This window comes from Aethalodelphis obliquidens, unplaced genomic scaffold (genome assembly GCF_003676395.1).
Source record: "Aethalodelphis obliquidens isolate GAN/ISIS:26980383/991018 unplaced genomic scaffold, ASM367639v1 scaffold8, whole genome shotgun sequence".
NCBI classification, from domain to species: Eukaryota; Metazoa; Chordata; class Mammalia; order Artiodactyla; family Delphinidae; genus Aethalodelphis; species Aethalodelphis obliquidens.
Window position 1 is genome coordinate 30,720,535 of NW_020837952.1, and position 19,709 is coordinate 30,740,243.

The 19,709-nt window shown below is 33.8% G+C and overlaps 1 protein-coding gene across 1 annotated transcript in view; it reads left to right on the forward strand.

Moving 5' to 3' along the window:
* The first annotated feature begins 3,885 nt into the window (after positions 1 to 3,885).
* The window catches only part of LRRIQ1 (leucine rich repeats and IQ motif containing 1), a 174,025-nt gene continuing 158,201 nt past the window's right edge, over positions 3,886 to 19,709 (forward strand). Inside the window, 6 exon segments of the mRNA XM_027108216.1 lie at positions 3,886 to 4,029; positions 5,200 to 5,311; positions 9,825 to 9,916; positions 11,119 to 11,236; positions 11,827 to 12,050; positions 15,830 to 15,904. Coding sequence (XP_026964017.1) covers positions 3,886 to 4,029; positions 5,200 to 5,311; positions 9,825 to 9,916; positions 11,119 to 11,236; positions 11,827 to 12,050; positions 15,830 to 15,904 — 765 coding nt within the window.

The window sequence follows — 19,709 nt, forward strand, 5'->3', positions numbered from 1 at the left end:
CGAAGCTTTAGCTGCGGCTGGGTGAGCCGAGACCCCTCAAGGCCGTGGTTGGTGTAGGGGGAAGCGAGGCAGAGTTGCGGGAGCGCAGGCGGAGCCGGGCCCCTCTCCGCGGCGGCCAGGCTTTAGGGCGAAGCGGGGACCGCGCGCCCAGAGGGTGGCTGAGCGAGTCTGTGGAGCGAGAGGCTCCTTTCAAGGGTTTTGAAGATTTGTGGTAGTTCATTCGGAACTTGAAGAACTACAGTTGAAAGGTGGAGTTCCTTAAAATTTCCCATTTTTGGTAGCTTTAGCCAACTCCAAGTGGTGTATTGTCAACTTGAAGTAGTTTACTGTAGCCTGTTTGGAATGGGATCCATCTCGGGCTGCCCTGTCCTATCCTGTAACCACCGGCTACAGGTGGGGTGGCTATCGAGGGCTTAAATGCAGCGAGTGCGAATTGAAATGTGCTGTAGGTGTAAAATACACATCGGATATTGAAGAATTATTTTACAAAACAAAAATATAAACTTTGTAATTATATTGGCCTTATAATTAATAATTTTCTATTGATTATATGTTGAAATAATATTTTGGATATATTGGATTGAATTAAATATATTATTAAAATTTCACCTGTTTCTCTTTACATTTTAAAAATTTGCTACTACAAAATTTAAAATCAAATATGTTGCTCAAATATGTAATTGGGCAGGGCTGATCTAAAGAGCCAGTAGATGAGCAGAGAGGGACATATAATGAAAATGTCTCCTTTACCCTATTCTCCCACCTTTCTTTCTATAGAAAGTTTTGTGAATCTGTACATTCTGCTTTATAGCCATGTTTTAAAAAAATCTAATTTTCCACCTAGCAAAGCTTTTGAATCGCATTTTAATTGATTACAGGTAGCATTTTGCACTGGTTCTGGTTTTATTTTGTTTTCTTTTGGAAGAGGGAGGTTATGAGTAAAATTGAATATCTTAAAATTAGCTTTTAAAGTTATAAAAGTAATACATATTCATGATAAAAAAATCACTCAACATAAAGGTATGAAATGAAAATTAAAAGTTCCCCAATTTCTTCCAGAAAGTTTCTGTCTAAAAAAAGTGTGTGTACGTGCATATAGTTATGCAAAAGAGATGTTATTCTCTGTAGTTTTCAGCCACTTGCCTTTGTTCAATTATTTCTTCTTGGCTACCTTTCCACAGGAGTACAGTAAATGTACCCATTTTTTAAAGGACTTGTGTAGTATTCCATTCTATGGATTTATCATAATTTATTTAACTGTCCTCTTAGTACTTAGAATATTTTAAAATAAATTTTTATTGAGGTAATTATAGATTCACATCCAGCTTAAAGAAATAATGCAGAAATACCTCTTATACACTCTGTCCAGTGTCTGCCTATGGTAATGCTTTGTTAACTCTAGTATAATATCACGACCAGGATATTGCTATTGGTATAATCTGCTAATCTTATTCGGATTGCCTCAATTTTATTTGTATTCATTTGTGTGTGTATTATGTAATACACTATTTATCATCTGAATATGTTCACTAATTAACCACAGTCAAGATACTGAACAGTTCCAACACTACAAGGATCTCTCATGTTGCCCTTTTATCACCATAACCACCTTCCTCCAATCCCATCCACTCCATTAGTGGCAATCACTAATATGTCCTCATTTTTATAAAATTTTAGTATTTCAGAAGTGTTATGTAAATGGAATCATATAGTCTATTACCTTTTGCTGTGGGCTTTTTACTAAGTGTAGTTCCCTGGAGATTCATTGGTATTGTGGCATATATCAATGGTTCATGCCCCTTATTGCTGATGGTATGGAGGTACTAGAGTCCGTTTAACTATCCACCTATTGAGGGACATTTTGGTTGTTTCCAGGTTGGGACTATTATGAATAAAACCGTTGTGAACATTTGTTTTGGTGTGAGCATAAATTTTCATTTATTAATGAAATTTTCATTTCTCTGGGATAAATGCCTAAGAGTGTATGCAATACATGGAGATCAGTCGAGTTAAATCATTTACGTGTGAAAGAAAGATACGTGATATCTATAGCTAGAGGAAGGACAGGCACAGGTATTGTGTGGGTTTTTTTTTTTTTTTTTTGATAGGAATGAACTGATTTTGTTTATGGAGGTAGTGGCAGTGGAATACAAATGTATGGCAAAGTAGTAAACAGAAGGGATAGTGGATGGAGCAGACAGTTCAGTAGGTGAGAAGTTGTCAGATTCAGAGCATAAGTACAGGATTACACTTTATTAGGAAGAGGGTCTCCTCTCCTAATAAGATTAGAGTAAGAAGAGACTTCAGGAAAGGAAATAGGAAAATGAGGATGTTTCATTTTCTCTGTTAACTAGACTATAAACTCTATGAAAACAGGTTACTTATTTAATCAGTGTATTTGTAGCACCTAGCACTGTTGTGGATGCATCTTGTAGCCTCCCAAAAAGTTGATTTTGAGATGAATGAGTAAAAGATGGAAAATAAAGAGGAAGGGAGTGGAAGGAGGGATGGAAGAACACAGAGCATGGAGGAGGGAAGGAAGGAGGAAGGAAGGAAAGAAAAAAAGGAAGGAAGAGCCGGGAAGAAGACAGCAGTGGAAAGACCAGGGACTGGAGGAAAGAATGAAAGTTTGGAATAGTCTGGAAAATAAAATAAAAGCTGACTAGTACAATATTTTTCAACCTTTTTTTTATACCAAGACCCACAGTAAAATAAACAAACAAAAATTTTCATTGCAGGTCATGCACACGTGCATACATATACATGTACTTATAATTGAAACAAGTTTTTTTAAACAACTTTTACCTGTAGTATATGTAGTGCACTTACAGTTTCTTTTTTGACTTATCCTAACTTTTCCTATTCTATCCTATCATTTAAACTAGATGATCAGGAGCTACTAAATTAATTTATTGATCCACGAATGGGTTACCATCTGCAGTTTGAAGACTATTGGACTAGAAGTTGTTCAAGGGACTGCTGGACAGATAATGAGCTTGACTGAGTTTGGATACCATTTGATAGTGGGAAAAGCACTGACTTTGGATTCAGGATCTCTGAATTAGGATCCTGCTTCCATTACTTACTAGCATCATACTATGGCAGTTAAGTAACCTCTTCCAACCTTGATTTTCTCACCTATACAATGACTATAATGACCTTTAACCCATTAAGTTATCAATCACTCAAGTGTCTTCTAGTGCCTGGTTTGTCACAGGTACTTAATACATGGAAGCTAATGATGGTAGTTAACGATGATGATGTGAAGACCTACTACAATGTACTGCTTGACCCATATCCATTACAAGCATTAAAGATTTAAATGAAATAAATATTGAACTTATAAGCCATGTATTAGCCATTATTGCAACATGTTATTGTTGGTTAAAACATGTGGCTATCTGGTGGAATTAACAACCCTGATTTAATGAGTAGAAACTAACCACATGTTTCCCCATATATAGACATAGGTTGTTCTCTTATAAGTATTTTAATCTCTGAATACTCAAGCTGTTCAGAGGTATTTTGCCATTAATTATTACCATGAAAATGAATTTTAGTGTGAAGTTTCTTGGTTCAGAAAGGTAAGCCAGTTCATTCCATGTAACGTTTCCCTTAGAGAATTTAAGAGTACTATTAGAGTTGATCATTTTGTAGTCAAAACATTAAAGAAATAATGAATGAACATAGGGAGAAAACATTTTCTTCAATATATAGTACAGCCATGATAAGGTGTGAGAAAAGTTTGTTAAACTAAAGCTATGTTAAACTAAATTTTTACCTAGAGCATGTTGGATTGGTAGGGCACATTAAAGAACCTATAGTTTTTACCAGCATTTAGCCTCTTCAATTTTCTTTAAATGGTTTTGTGTTTTATTATGAAGGATGATGGAAGACAACGATGATGATGATATAAAGCTCAAAGAAGAAATAGAAGCTGAATTGGATAAAATCAGCATTTCTTCCTTGGAAAAAGATGATTTTGATAGTGATTCAAAATCAGAAACCCAGAGTGATACTAGTGATACAGTAAGTGTTGTGTTGTATTTTTGAGCCTTTTAACTGGATAAGCCTTTTAGGAGAAATATTACTTTTCTCAGTGTGTTTTGTATATTTATCTCATTTTTTCCTTAGGGTCACCTTTAAGCAATATATATTAGTAGATATTTAGATATAAATGGTATATTGAAGGTAGAAATTACCTATAATTTCACATGTATATGTGTGCATTTTTCACAAAATTGGGATTGTACTATACGTATAATTATGTGTATATGTATATACATGTATCTGCACACATGTGTATGTTTGTATCCTGCTTTTTTTCCTTAATCATGAGCATTCTAATGTGATTAGATATGCATAAAAAGCAAAATGTATGTGAAATCTTTAGACCAAAGAATAGTTACTTTTTTGGAAACCAAACGTTTATTTTCTTTTCATTTGTGTATTTTCTCCAATGTTTATATGCCTAGAAAAGTTATTCATGGATTCATTCTTTTATATAAAAATCCTTAATCCAATGGAAACTTATTTTCAGCTATGTTATAAAAAGTAGGTCTAGTTAAAATTTTCCTGCATATATTTAACAAATATTCCCAGGGTCACTTATGGAATAATCCACCTCTTCTCAATTGATTTGTCATATCTGTTGTATATATTTAGTTGTTATACATATGATCTGTCCAAGGCTATTTATTCTTTTCCATTATTGTGTTAATTTTTGCCCTATAGTGGTTTTATATTTTTAAATATAAAATGGGTCAAATTCCTTTAGTCGTTCTGCTATTTCAAAATCTTTTCAACTAAGCTTTTTTCAAAAAACTCATTTGTCAAGTTTCAAAAAATAATTACAATTTGATTTTTAATTAGGATTGCAATAACCTACATAATACTTTTGGAGAAAATAATATTTTTATATTATTGTATCTTTTTATTCACAGCTAATTTAACTGTGACAAAAGTTCTGAAATTATTCATTTGAATATGAGATCCAACAGAATCATGGATGCAATTTATAACCACCTGAAAATTAAAAGCAAATTTTAACCAAATATATTTGTTTGAATTATGCTCTTTATACAGAGCCCTTTTACCTCATTTACACATTTTACTCAAATTTTTGGCATATCAAAACAGATTTTGATACATAGTTTTAGTAAAGAATTTTACAGTTTCTTTTATTATTTACATTTTTAGGATTTAGATGAATTACCTGACTCAGTTCTTCACTGTATTAACGTCATAAAGAATAAAAGTAAAACTGTTGAAGAGCTCATTCTTCAGGACGTGGAAGATACTGATGTTTTAAGTAAGTACAGTTTTCATCTGCTTGGCAGATAAGTTTTCTGTAAGTATGAATAATGAATAATTTATAATTTAGAAAATTAAACTGCTTGAAGTTCTTGTCTCTTGTCATATACAGGTATGTGCATTTATCTCTAATAAAATATCCATAGTATATTGGTCTGTTCAATTTAGTTCATTCATTTGTTTTACTTACTACCTTCCTTACGTCTCCAGTAAGTACTAGCCACTAACAATTTGTTTTACCAGTTCTAATTAAAACCAGGCATTCTATTACTTTATGTTAAAGAAAAGAAAACTAATTGTGGGACTATTTTAGAAGTATCAGTTCATACATATTTTTGGAGAAAAATATAATTTATATCAAAGCCTCACAATCTTTATTTGCTTCAACTGAGCAAATTTACTCATTTACTAATTATTCTTAGAAAAAATTCTTGCAAATTTATTCTAAGAATAATAGAATGAACAAAGATTTAAGTAGAATTAATCCTGGCTTAGTTTATAATGAAAAATGGTAACAACCTAAATGTTCAACAGGACATTGGTGTGTCTAACAATACACTCATTAAAAAAATACGGCTTAGACAATATTTAGTAACATAAAGAGTTTCATGATATACTATTAAAATTATTATGAAATTTGATGTCATTTATAAAAATATTAGTATAAACTATAATGTGGATATTCATAGATATTTGTACGAAAAATATTACTTTGTGAAAGGATATGTTCTAGCCACTGAGAATGCAGCAGGGAACAAAATAGGCAGAGGTCCTCTCTTATTCTAATGTTCTGGTGTGGGGAGACAGACAATAAACAAATAAATACATATGTAATATTTCAATAATGGTAACTTCCATGAAGGAAGGATTTTAAGATAAGGGGATAGGGACTTCACTGCTGGCACAGTGGTTAAGACTCTGTGCTCCCAATGCAGGGGGCCTGGGTTTGATCACTTGTCAGGGAACTAGATCGCACATGCATGCCATAACTAAGAGTTCACATGCCACAACTAAGGAGCCCGCCTGCCGCAACTAAGACCCAGTGCAACCAAAAAAAAAGAAAGAAAAAGAGAAGGGGATAGAGATTGAAGATTGCTATTTTAGATAGGGTAGGTCAAGGAAGGCCTCTCTGAGGAGGTGATATTTAAGTAGTGACTGAAATGAGACAGTAAGCCACATGGGATATCTCAATGAAGGAGAAGTGAGTCACGTGGATGTCTAGAGGGCTGGTGTTCCAGAAAGAGGGAATCGTAAAGGCCAAGGCACACTGAGTGGGCGTAATATGTTCAAAGAATAGTAAGCCTTTGTGGTTATATCCAAGAAAATAAGGGGTCAGATCATACAGGGCTCTTATCAATCCAAGATGTGGACTTTGGATTCTGTTCTGAGTATATGAAGGTTTTTGAGTAAGGAGTGACAGAATCTGACATATTTTGAGACAATCATTCTGGAGACTCTGCAGAGAAGATGGCTTGAGGTAGCAAGAGTCCACTACAAGACTGTCACAGTAGTGTGGTTAGAGATGAGAGTGATTTGAGTAGAAATGATGAAAAACAGTCGCATTCTAGAAAGCATTCTTAAGGTAGAAAGAAACAGAAGTATTTATTGATTGATTTGTATGAAAGGAAGAGAGGAAATTTGGCTCCAAGGTTTTTGTTCTGAGTACCTGTGTGAAAGGATATATAAAGACTTACGTAGACCCTTCAGGTTTTAGCAGTGCTTATCTACAGTCGAGTTATGGGGGATTTTAATGGTTTTCCTATTTATATTTATATATTTATATATAAACTAAGGTTTATACAATGAAAATGTATTTTAAATATATTGGCAAGTATAGAACCTAATTATGAAAAAAAGCAAGGGAAATATAATTATAAAAAATTAGTTACATGAAAGATTATATAACTACAGTTATAACAGTGGTTTAGAAAATTATAAGATCCCATGTATATAGCTCTAATCAAATAAGTTTGATAGTCTCAATGAATAGAATAATTTTCTAAGAAAATTCAGATTATCAAAATTGCTTGATAAAGGAGAAGACATGATTAAATCAATAATTTGGCTGAAGGTGGAAAGAGATTTCTTCTCAAGTGTCATTAGGAACTAGGGATAATTTTGCAATTGAATTATTCCAATCCATCAAGGAGCAAAAAAATCTGCATATTATACAATATTTCATTTGTAAAAAACTGCACATTTTATTTATTTATTTATTTTTTTTTTGTGGTACGCGGGCCTTTCACTGTTGTGGCCTCTCCCGTTGTGGAGCACAGGCTCCGTACGCGCAGGCTTAGCGGCGATGGCTCACGGGTCTAGCCACTCCGCGGCATGTGGGATCTTCCCGGACCGGGGCACGAACCCGTTTCCCCTGAATCGGCAGGCAGACTCTCAACCACTGCACCATCAGGGAAGCCCCAAACTGCACATGTTAAATACAAAACTGTGCAAGCTTCACATACACATACATAAGAGAAACTGAGGCTAATTTTATTTATGAATATGGATGTACTGATTAGGGCTCTCATTTGTAGACAAAAGCTGTTTTAGCTACTTTAAGCAGTAAGGTTTTGGGGAGTATTTGTGTAAAACAAACTTAGTGGCTTAAAATAACAGTATGCTGTTATCTTTTATATAGTTCTGTGGGTTGACTGGGCTTTAGCTAATCAGTTCTTGCTTGCATTTCTTATGCATTTACGGTCAGATGTTGATTAGGGCCACAGTCATCTGAAGTCTTTACTGGATTGGAATTCTAAGATGGCTCACTGAAATGACTGGCAGTGATGTTAATTGTTGGCTGGGAGTTCAGTTGGAGCTGTCAGCTGGAGGCACCTATGTGGTCTCTCCCTATGGCTTGCATGGCACCTGGATTCTGAGAAACAGCATCCTGTGAACAAAATATCAAGAGACTAAGATGGAACCCTGTAAAGATTCATATGACTTATTCTCAGAAGTCATGCAACATCACTTCTACTACATCCTGGTGGTTACATAGGGTCAGCACAGATTCTGTGCGGGAGGGGGCTACACAGGGTATCATACCAGGAAGTGTGGGAGTGACATCTTTGGAGACTAGCTATTACAATAAATAAAAGAATTGTTAATAGAACTGAAGAAACAGATTCTAAGCTGAACATCCAAAGTGTAGAAAATATACATGCAAGTACATTGTAGAACTGGGCTGCAGCAGGAGCTGCTGATATAATAAAGAAATTCAGAGACATTAATCCTCTACTATACACTGCTATCTCCAACCCAAAGCACCCCCTGTCATAGTCTGAGCCAGAAAAATGAAAATCTCTCTCTCTGCCTTTCTTCACACATAATATTTTTATGAAAATAAAGACTGGGCTTCCCTGGTGGCGCAGTGGTTAAGAATCTGCCTGCCAATGCAGGGGACATGGGTTCGAGCCCTGGTCCGGGAAGATCCCACATGCCGTGGAGCAGCTAAGCCTGTGTGCCACAACTACTGAGCCTGCACTCTAGAGCCCACAAGCCACAACTACTGAGCCCGTGAGCCACAACTACTGAGCCTGCGAGCCACAACTACTGAAGCCTGCGTGCCTAGAGCCCGTGCTCCGCAGCAAGAGAAGCCACTGCAGTGAGAAGCCTGTGCACCGCAATGAAGAGTAGCCCCCGCTCGCCGCAACTAGAGAAAGCCTGTGCGCAGCAACGAAGACCCAATGCAGCCAAAAATAAATAAATAAATAAATAAATTTTAAAAAAAGAAAAGAAAAGAAAGACTTACACAAATGTATCAATTGGCAGAACCTAAATCACCCTCAGAAACCTAGCTTCAAAGGCATCTGGAGAATGTTATTTTTGCTTTTCAGCTCTCACATAAGAAAACATGCCAGAGAGGTTGTGAATTGGTGTTGAAAAAGAAAATCTATAATAATAGACAAAATAGGTGTGAATAGTCAATTAGCAGAATGGTCATCTGTAAAAAATAGTTTACTACTAGGGAACATTACCATGATAAAACATGTTAATTGAATAAGGAAAAGAAACATAACTACATCTGCACAGATGATAAAAACACAATAAAATTCAACAAAAACTCAAAAAATTGGGAATGAAAGTTTACTTCATTCACACGTTAATAATTGTAATCTTTTAAATTAAGACTTTTATTAAAGCATTTTCAGTATCTTGTGCTGAAAGATTATACTGCTAGTTTGTGGCAGGTAGAATTGAACTTTTGTTGGTTTCTAATCAAGGTGTCATTGTGATATTAAACACAGCATTATTCTGTGTACATGGAAAATGAACTTCAGTCTAGAATATGAAAGGTGATAAAGAGATCTAAAGATCTGTTATTTTTATTTTTGAATAAAGATTACAGATTTCCTATGTTCTTTGTTCTTCAGTATTTCCTATTGTTTTGAGTTACTGATCAAGAATATGCTGTGGTAGAATTTGAGATTAAAGGATGATGAAATAGTTTGGGATTTTAACATGTTGTGTCCTGCTCTAATATTTAAAGTTATAATATTTCTTTCTCTTTATAGGCTATGATTATGGAGCAGTTTCTAATAATCATATGCATTTAAGGATAGAATTACGAACTGAATGTAAAGAAAATCCAGAACAATTAATGAAGGTATATGTTGTTTGACTGAAAGTACTCAATATTACAGTTAGAAATTTACCTTTACCTCTCACGTAGCATTTAAAGTTCACTGGCTTAAAAATTTAATTATTTTAAGCTAATAATTTTTGGATTTGTTTCCTCCTCTGGCGTATAATATAAAACAATACAAATTTCAATCTTTAAAAATATTAGAAATAGTGATTTGAACCATCAATACTTGGGAATTTAATGTAGATAGGAGAGCAGAACTATATTGAATAGTATTTTTTCCCTAAAAACTCCAAGGAAAACAATGAAATATACTCTAATATTATTACTTTGCTTAGGAATGTACTATGATCCAGTGGAGACTTTAAATACCCTGTGGAAACTTTAAACGTAGAATATCTTATGTTAGTTTTTTTTTTAAAAAAATGGTAAAACAGAAACATCCGTAAAAAAGTAAGAGTAAAGGAGAGCCTAGCATTTTTGGGTGAAACTCCCGGAAATGTATTTAAGAGAAAACCTCTTCCACAGGTTCAGCATCTTGAAATCATTTTTACTTCTCATTTTACCCAACTGTAATTTTACCTTACTCTATTCTTGCTCTCTGTGTATTTAGCATAATGTGAAAATTACTCGTATGTATGTTTCTTACTCTCTTTTTTGGTAACCCTCAAACCTGAAATATATTAATTTTGAATTATCATATTGCTACTTCAGTGGAATAGATATCCTGTACCTTTCAAGCTAGAATATATAGAAGTATAATTATGGAAAAGTATTAATCAAAATTATAACTTGTGTGTAAGTCAGGGCAAATTAGAGAATAGTTCTGTTTTTAAAACATACTGAATATATTAGCAATTTGTATATGTGAGCTATTGCTGCAGATAAGAAATATAGAAAGGTATTAGGAGGAAAACACATATTAGTAGAAACATTTTGACATGATTATTAAGCAGTTTAATTGAATATTGTGAGTAAATATTAGAAAGTAATTAGAATTCTGAAAAACATTAGGAGGGTAAAACAGAGTGCGCTTGCATGGAAAAAACATTTTTCTTCACCATAAAGAGAATAATTATCAATATGCTATATAGAATTGTATTTGAGAGTGATTTGAAGTAAATAAAGTTCTATATATGTAAATACTTAATGCATTATTAAAATAATAGCTTTACTCTCTATTTTGTTTTTCTTTAATCATTGGTACTTTTTTAACCTCTTAGATGTTATCTGAAATAGAAAAAAAAGAATTTCTGAGAAGTAAAACTCATTGTGGCAGTCCTGATTCTGTTCCAGAGCCTGATCCTTGTGATTTGCCTGTGGATGAACATGTTTTGCCAGGTGGACTAAATTGTTTGGTGATATTTATGATAATTTTTATGTGATTGACCTTAATAATCTGAAAAAAAGTAGACAGTTTTCTTTTGACATTTAGAAGAATATAGTCACAATATTTGAAAAATATTGTGTACTTGCTATGCTTATTTAATTACATGTTCTCATAGTTTTTTTTATGACTCCTAATTTAACTTCATGTAAGTAGAGTTAAAAATTTTCCACATAAAAAAAAAAAAATTTTCCACATATATAGCTGACTGCAATAGATATACGCAGACCTGAATTTTTTAAGTGTCTCTTAACTGTGTTCCTTATGTATCCCTTAACTACACACATGCACACACCACACACACACACACACACACACACACGCACACACACACAGACATTAGGTTTTTATAGAAGTCTTATGGAATACTTTAAGGCAAGTTATGTGACTTCTTTATTGATGCAATGGAATTTACATGTATTTTGCATACTTTTACTTTGGTAATATACTGACATTATTTCTTTATTTTGAAATTACTTTTAAACTTTGCACTGGATCAGATTTGACTGTTTTGATTTAAAAATTGTTCTCCTCATGAATACAGATGATGCTGATATAAATTTCGGATACTGTGAAGTGGAAGAAAGATGTAGGCAGTCCTTTGAGGCTTGGCAAGACAAACAGAAAGAACTAGAAGACCAACAGAAGCAAACTCTCAAAGCTCAGAGGGATAGAGAAGAAAAGCAGTTTCAAGAAGAAGAAGAAAAAAGACATTACTGGATGAAACAGTTTGAAGTTGAAAAGAAGAAATTGGAGAATATTCAGAAGGTAAGGTTTTTTAATTTTAATTTTTGTCTTTCATACATTTAAAAAAATCAGTATCTACTTCTGAACAGTATTGATGTTTTGGTTTATGGTGCTAATTGAGCTCCATTCTATGGGTTTTAATTAGTCCTAATAATCAAAGCAGTTGACTGTGGATTAACAGTATTAATATGGACTCCTTGCCTAGTTTTCATGAAATTCATTAGAATTTCAGGTACTGCTTTGAAACTTCATAGTTTCAAAGATTGTCCTAAAAAAGCTGACATTTACTACATAAGTTGTTACTTTTTTACACCCTTCTAATCATAGAAAAAGGCAATAGAATTTTCTCAATCATGTAATGTCCTTGCTATGTGGTCTGATATCTAGCAATTTTGTAAAACATATTTGGTTGAAGTGGTTTAGCCATGTAGGTGATGGTATGTGCCTCATTCCCATAAATGAGCTAATTCCTGGGAATAGAAATTTTTTGGTGTGAAGGAATTTTGTGTTTTTTTCATTTCTGTTTCCTCCCAGCTGCACCTCAGGTGGTCCTTATCCTCAGGTCATGGTAGTGGCATATTGAGAAACTGGTGGATTTCTAGGACCTACTTGTGGGCCATTAGCCCATTTAGAATGTATGGATAACAGACAGGACTTACATCTCTTGTTTTACATTACTAAAGTTGCCTTATATATTACTCACGACTTACTAGTTTGAGTGTTCCATATAGAGAACCTTAGCATGTAGTCACATAGACAGTTCAGGGTATTCAAGCCTCCAATGTTGAGTACACGGCATTTCCTGATTATATAGAAAATAAATAAATTAAAAAGTGATAATATTGTCGAACCAGCTTGGCCATGGCTTTTTCTAATAGTAAGCGATGAATGTTTAGCTTTCTTTTAGTTATATTTTCCTTTCCACAGACCAGATTAGTCATTTCCAAAAGTCAGAAGCTTTTTTTTTTTTTTTCATTCCAGAGTAGGAGTGAATATAATGTAGATTCTTAGAGAAGTGTTTGCTGGCTTGTGGTAAAACGTATTATTGCTATTGGTTGTTAGTGATATTTTCAAATATTTTCTAAAAAACATCTGATTTTAAAATTCTGTTCAGCTAAGTTGCCATTTTTATTTGTTTTGTAACAAAAATTTACTGACTACTTTAAGGGCAAAGCTTTCAGCTATGTGCTTACATGATACAAAAGAGATTTAACACCAGGGCCCTACCCTTGAAGAATTGTAACTTGTTTTTCGAAAGTAATTTGTGCTTTATCATAAAATTATGATTTAAAAAATATATATGACATTAGTAGGTTTAATGAGTTTCTAAATGTGTGCTTTGTTTTACCTTGGGGCTTGAAAGTTTTCCAGTGAGACCATTCCGTAATTTTATAATGATGGATCCTAAATAATTTACTTATTTAGTAATTCTATTCTGTGTCCTTTGTTAGCTTCCTCTTCCATTTTCCAAAACAGCTATCGTAAATCTCTTTCCTTAAGAGTTCTACCCAAGTCCTCCCTCCTCGTTATTAGCAAATTATCATATAACATTTTTGCATTGATTACAAATTTCTTTGTCTTTCTCATCCTGCATCTAGTTAGCATCAATCTCTGTGGTCGCCTTTTTGCCTTTTTTTTTTTTTTTTTTTGCCTTTGCTCTTATATCAGTAAGAGAGGTTTCTTCTACCAAAGGCTAGCTTTCCCGCCTTTGCTCTATATTCTATCATTTTCCAGTTTACCCCAGTTTTCCTTTATGTTGAAACACCCCTACAGCTTCCTCCTTTCTTATTGCTTATAGGCACGTTCAATTTTCTCCTGTCCTAGAAACAAAACAAAAGAAAAATCATGAGATCATTTTCCTTTATATGTCTCACATCAGCTTCTCCTTAGGTCTACTTATCATAGGCAGGCTTCTTAAGGAGTAGTTATTTGTGCTCAATCCATTTCCTCATCTCTCATTCAATCCTAAATCTGCTAGGGATCTTCCACCACCGCCCCAGTGAATGAAACTGCTTTTGACAAAAATAATCAATGTTTTCTAAATTGGCTTGGACAAAAATAACCAATGGCTTCTAGAACCATACTCACAGGTTCTATTTCAGTATTTATTTTTGCCTCTTTAGCATTTCATGCCAATAAAAATTTGATTGCTGACCATTTCTTTTTCTCTTGACTTCTGTGGGACCATACTGCCTTGACTGTCTTCTTACATGTTTGGCCGTTCTTCCTTGATATCTATTTTAGGCTTCTTTTTCTCTTTCTCCTTGAATGTGGTCCTACCAAGGATTCCATCCTTTGTTCTTTCTTTTCTTACTCCATGTGTTTTCTCTCTTGATAATCTCAAACACAGTTATGGCTGTTCAGAACCAAATCTATAGTTATAACAAAAAAAGTCGAACTACATAACTCTCCTACACTCAGAACTTAATGTATCTAAAGTTGAATGCACTGTCTTTCTTTCTGAATCGTGCTCCTCCTCTGGTGTTCATTATTTTGATGAGTTACACTATCATCATAGTCGAAGCTAGAAAGATATGGACCATTTTTAACTCTTCTCTCTCTTTTACTATCCTCTTCCTTCTAATAGTTATATTATTCACTGTCTCATCCATATGTCTACTGCTACCCCATAGTTCAGGATGTCCTAATGTCTAGCTTGGAATATTTACTATACTCTCTAATTGATCTTCCTACTTTTGGTCTTGTATTCTGTAAACTCATGCACCATAGTGCAGTTGGTAGGATAACTATTTTCTAAAAAAAGTTATGTCCCTGCTTAAATGCCATCAAAAGTTTCCACAATTCCTATAAGATAATGTCCAAAGAACTTTTCTCACTTCCTTTTATCCAGTCAGTTGGCAGTTTATGACCATTTCATATTTACATCGTGTTTGTGTCTCTTCTGACTCCTCCTACCCTATCTGCAGAAGGCCCTCATTGGTTCTCACATGGACTTCTCTAATACCTACCTCACTGATCTCCTTAGTGTCTCTCCTTGACTTACTTTCTCTAATTCTATCAAATGTAACCTTATAATTTTTCTAAAACAGAGCTGTAATCATTTTCCTAGCTCAAAAACATTTAATAAATGCCTAAAATGTTTATTTAATCTCTTAAAAGCCTAATAATTTCAAAAACAATCTTTTGTATGAAACCTTTCATGATCTTCTAATTATAGCACCTATTCCTACCATAATCCTTATAGTTCTTATTTTGTGATAAACTTATTTTGCTAAATTTGGGGCAACGTGTGAATGTATGATTGCATTCCCATATTATTAAAGGTAAGGTTTTTGAGGGAGGGGATTATATTTTACTGATTTTTTTTTTTATTCTGCAGAGCCTTTACAAAGTAGATGCTAATAAAGAGTTAATGAAAGAAAACAATTACCCTCTGAACTGATTTATTATGTGAATTAAATGAAATGGTGTGGAGAGAAAAAAATTGTAATGCAAAACCCATCTTAACACACATGATCATCTGTAATTTTTGCATTGTCCAGGAGTATTTCTAGCCAATGCATTTTATTATATGAATAAACATATAAATAAACTCAAATAAATAAAACGACTTACCCAGATTGTAAATATCTTTATATGCTAATGGGAACCCTAGGTATCATTTTATTATATTTCAGGTTGGGATTAAAGTTGTTAGCCCAGTACTAATAACTGAGGACCATTGGGTGAGTTGTTATCTTTAACCATTGTTTACAAATATATGTCATAAGAATCATACATAATAAACATAATATTGTTTGATAGTTGAATATAATATTTCAATATTATCATATGCTCAGCAAGAACAGGACAAGATGAATGATGAACTTCATAAAGAGGAGAAAATATGGAAGGAGAAATTTAAACAGCATGAGGTATGTGTTTGTTGTTTTTAAGCAGCACAATAATCATTCTCCATTTGAAGTAAATTACTATGCTTGGAATGGGTATTTTAAAATAATATTACCTAGTTGGTATAGGATTTAATTTACTAAAGTTTTAAAAATACCTTAGTTATAGAAGCTCTCATTGAAATAGAATGTCTTGAAAAGGAAAATAAACTGGTTCAATGAGTGAACATGTCTATATACTCTTGTAATTGTAAAATTTCTTTTAAGTTTTGAGAAAACATACTATTACGAATACTTCATTATGATTGAGGATTGTTATAAAAGGTGACTGCATTTCTTTAACACAACTAATTGAATGTGTTAAATAACCCCTTTAAATTTAAGATGATCCTGATGACATGTTTATTGTTTTAACTTTAATTTACTCCACAGTTTTTATACAAAATTATTTTAAATAATTACAAGTAAAAAGTAGATAAAATTTCCCATAATCCTGTAATGTAGCTAAAAATATTAACTATCATTGTATTTTTTCCAAGTCTTTTTAAAATTTATACAAACACATTCCTGAAAAAGTATGTTTATACTGGCCATCTCTAAATTAAAAAAAGTTGGTTAGGGCTTCCCTGGTGGCACAGTGGTTGAGAGTCTGCCTGCCGATGCAGGGGACCCAGGTTCGTGCCACAGTCCGGGAAGATCCCACATGCCACGGAGCAGCTGGGCCCGTGAGCCATGGCCGCTGAGCCTGCGCGTCCGGAGCCTGTGTTCTGCAACGGGAGAGACCACAACAGTGAGAGGCCCGTGTACCGCAAAAAAAAGAAAGAAAAAAAAAGTTGGTTAGACATGTGAAGACACATGGTTCATTATGAATGATAAGAAAAAAAAAGACAGTAGTGGCTCACTTTCAGGTAATACAAATGTTGGAGTTAGGAGAGCCATTAAAATACCTCTTGCCCTGTTGGTGGGCATGTAAATTGATACAGCCACTATGGAGAACAGTATGGAGGTTCCTTAAAAAACTGAAAATGGAACTACCATACGACCCAGCAATCCCACTACTGAGCATATACCCTGAGAAAACCATAATTCAAAAATAGTCATGTACCACAATGTTCACTGCAGCTCTATTTACAATAGCCAGGACATGGAAGCAACCTAAATGTCCATCAACAGATGAATGGATAGAGAAGATGTGGCACATATATACAATGGAATATTACTCAGCCATAAAAAGAAACGAAATTGAGTTATTTGTAGTGAGGCGGATGGACCTAGAGTCTGTCACAGAGTGAAGTAAGTCAGAAAGAGAAAAACAAATACCGTATGCTAACACGTATATATGGAATCTAAAAAAAAAAAAAAATGGTCATGAAGAACCTAGGGGCAAGATGGGAATAAAGACGCAGACCTACTAGAGAATGGGCTTGAGGACATGGGGAGGGGGAAGGGTAAGCGAGAGAGTGGCATGGACATATATATATATATATATATATACACTACCAAATGTAAACTGATAGCTAGTGGGAAGCAGCCACATAGCACAGGGAGATCAGCTTGGTGCTTTGTGACCACCTAGGGGGTGGGATAGGGAGGGTGAGAGAGAGGGAGATGCAAGAGAGAAGAGATATGGGGATATATGTATAATTGGTTCACTTTGTTATAAAGTAGAAACTAACACACCATTGTTAAGCAATTATACTCCAATAAAGATGTTAAAAAAAAAAACCTATAACTATCATGCAGTAGCAAAATAATTAAACAGGTGATATGAAAAGAAAATTAGAATCTTTAATGAAATACCAAGTATATATTCTAGAGTTGAATAGTTCAGTGTATAAAAATAAAATTTCAGTGGATAAGTTTGACAGTAGATTTGACACAGCAGGTGAGAACATTAATGAAGCTGAAGGGAAGTCAATAGAAAATACCCAAATTTAAGCACAGAGAGGGCAAAAAATAATGGGAAAAGCAGAAAAGTATACAAGAAATATGTGATACGTAATGAAAATATAAAAAATGTGTATAATAGTAATCTTGGAAGGAGTGTAGAGAATGGGGCAGAACCTATGTGTAAAGAGATAATAGTTGAAATGGTTTCAAATTGTTTTAGAAAAATCAGTCTGAACATTTGAAGATGGTTAAAGATCTCCAAGTAGAATCAATACAAAGAAAATCACACCTGAGGATTTAATAGTATTGAAATTCAAGACAAGAGGGAAAAATCTTAAAAGCAGCCAGAAAAAAAGACACATTACCTAAAAAGGAGCAGCAGTAAGCTGGCAGCTGAGTCCTTAAGTGAAATGATGGAAAGAAGAAGACAGAATAAAAAATTTAAGTGCTAAGTGTTAAGGGTTTCTTTGATCATTAGTGTTCTTTGAATCCAGTCTTCCTCTGCTTTCTGGACTCAGTTTTCCCTTCCTGCAGTATATAGCTAAATACTTGTCAAAAATATACTTTTGGACAGCAAATTTTCTCAATCTTTGCACAATTGAAAATGCTTTTATTTTGCTTTTAAAACTGAATGATTAGTTTTCTTGGACACAGAATGCAGGTTTATTACCATTTAGTTTTAACAATTTAAAGATATAACTCCATTGCATATTTATTTATTTTTTCACATGCCATCTATGATTGCAAATTTGATACTCATTCATTACATTCTTTTGAAGCTTTGGGATTTTTCGCTTTTTACATTCATCCACACATATTTGCTGGTTTTCTACTGTGTCCAGGCACTTCTGTAAGTACTCAAGATACAGTGGTGAAAAAAAAAGATACAGCAGTGAATAAAACAGAAAATAATCCTTGCCTTCATGGAGTGTTCTGAAATATTGCTAGTATCTAGTATATGAGTGTATCAGTGCGTGTGTGTGTGTGTGTGTGTGTGTGAAGTTAACTCTGTATCTTAACAGCCTTTTGTTTTTTTTGGTTTAGAAAACATATTTTTCTATGATTCTCTTTCCTTTGGTTTTCCTCAGTTCTTCATTTTGGAACTCCTATTAGTCATATGTTGAGGTCTCAGTGTTGATCCTCTTTACACCTGAACATCTCTGACATGTATTTCATAGCTTTGTGTTTTATATGTTGTTTTGGGAGACACCTAATTTTGAAGTTTTTGTTTAGGCAATCAGCTGTTCAGCAATTTTATATTGATTTTTTTATTTGAGTGAGTCATATTTTTATTTGAGGACTTGCATTTCATTTTTATATGAGGTTATTCTTGTTTACACATTTTTTTCTTAAAAATATCTTTATTTTAATTTTTACTTAAATAGCTCTTTTCTCAGAAATTGGTTCTTCCATCTTCTTATTGAAGCATTTTTATTGCCTCACATCTTTTGTGTTAGTTTTTCTCAAATATTTGCCAAATTTTGTTGATCTGTTTACTTTTGTTTTAGAACATTAGTGACAGTGATATTTTCTCACCTACCTCCAGATTATCTCATTTAATGCAAAATGTGTTTATCAACTTTCTTAATAGTTGAGAAAGGTTAAGACGTGTAACTAGGCTTATTTGTATGTACTACCTCACCTTCCTGGTATTATAAGTCACAAAATAATTCCCCACTTCTGCAGTCCCTGTGCTAGTTCCTTTATCAGAACTCCCATCTCGGAAAGTCTGAAGTCCTTTTCTCCTACACAGATTTTAGCTTGAGGCTTTTCTTTCTTTTTCTCTGTATCATTCAAATTTCATAAGCTTTCTATCTTCAAGGAATTCCTCAATCTGTGTCTGGGTGGCTTAGTATAGCCATAACATTACAGTATCAACTTACTAACTTGATAGAAGCTCCTAAATATTTAAAAAATTAATATACCCTTTAAAATAAAT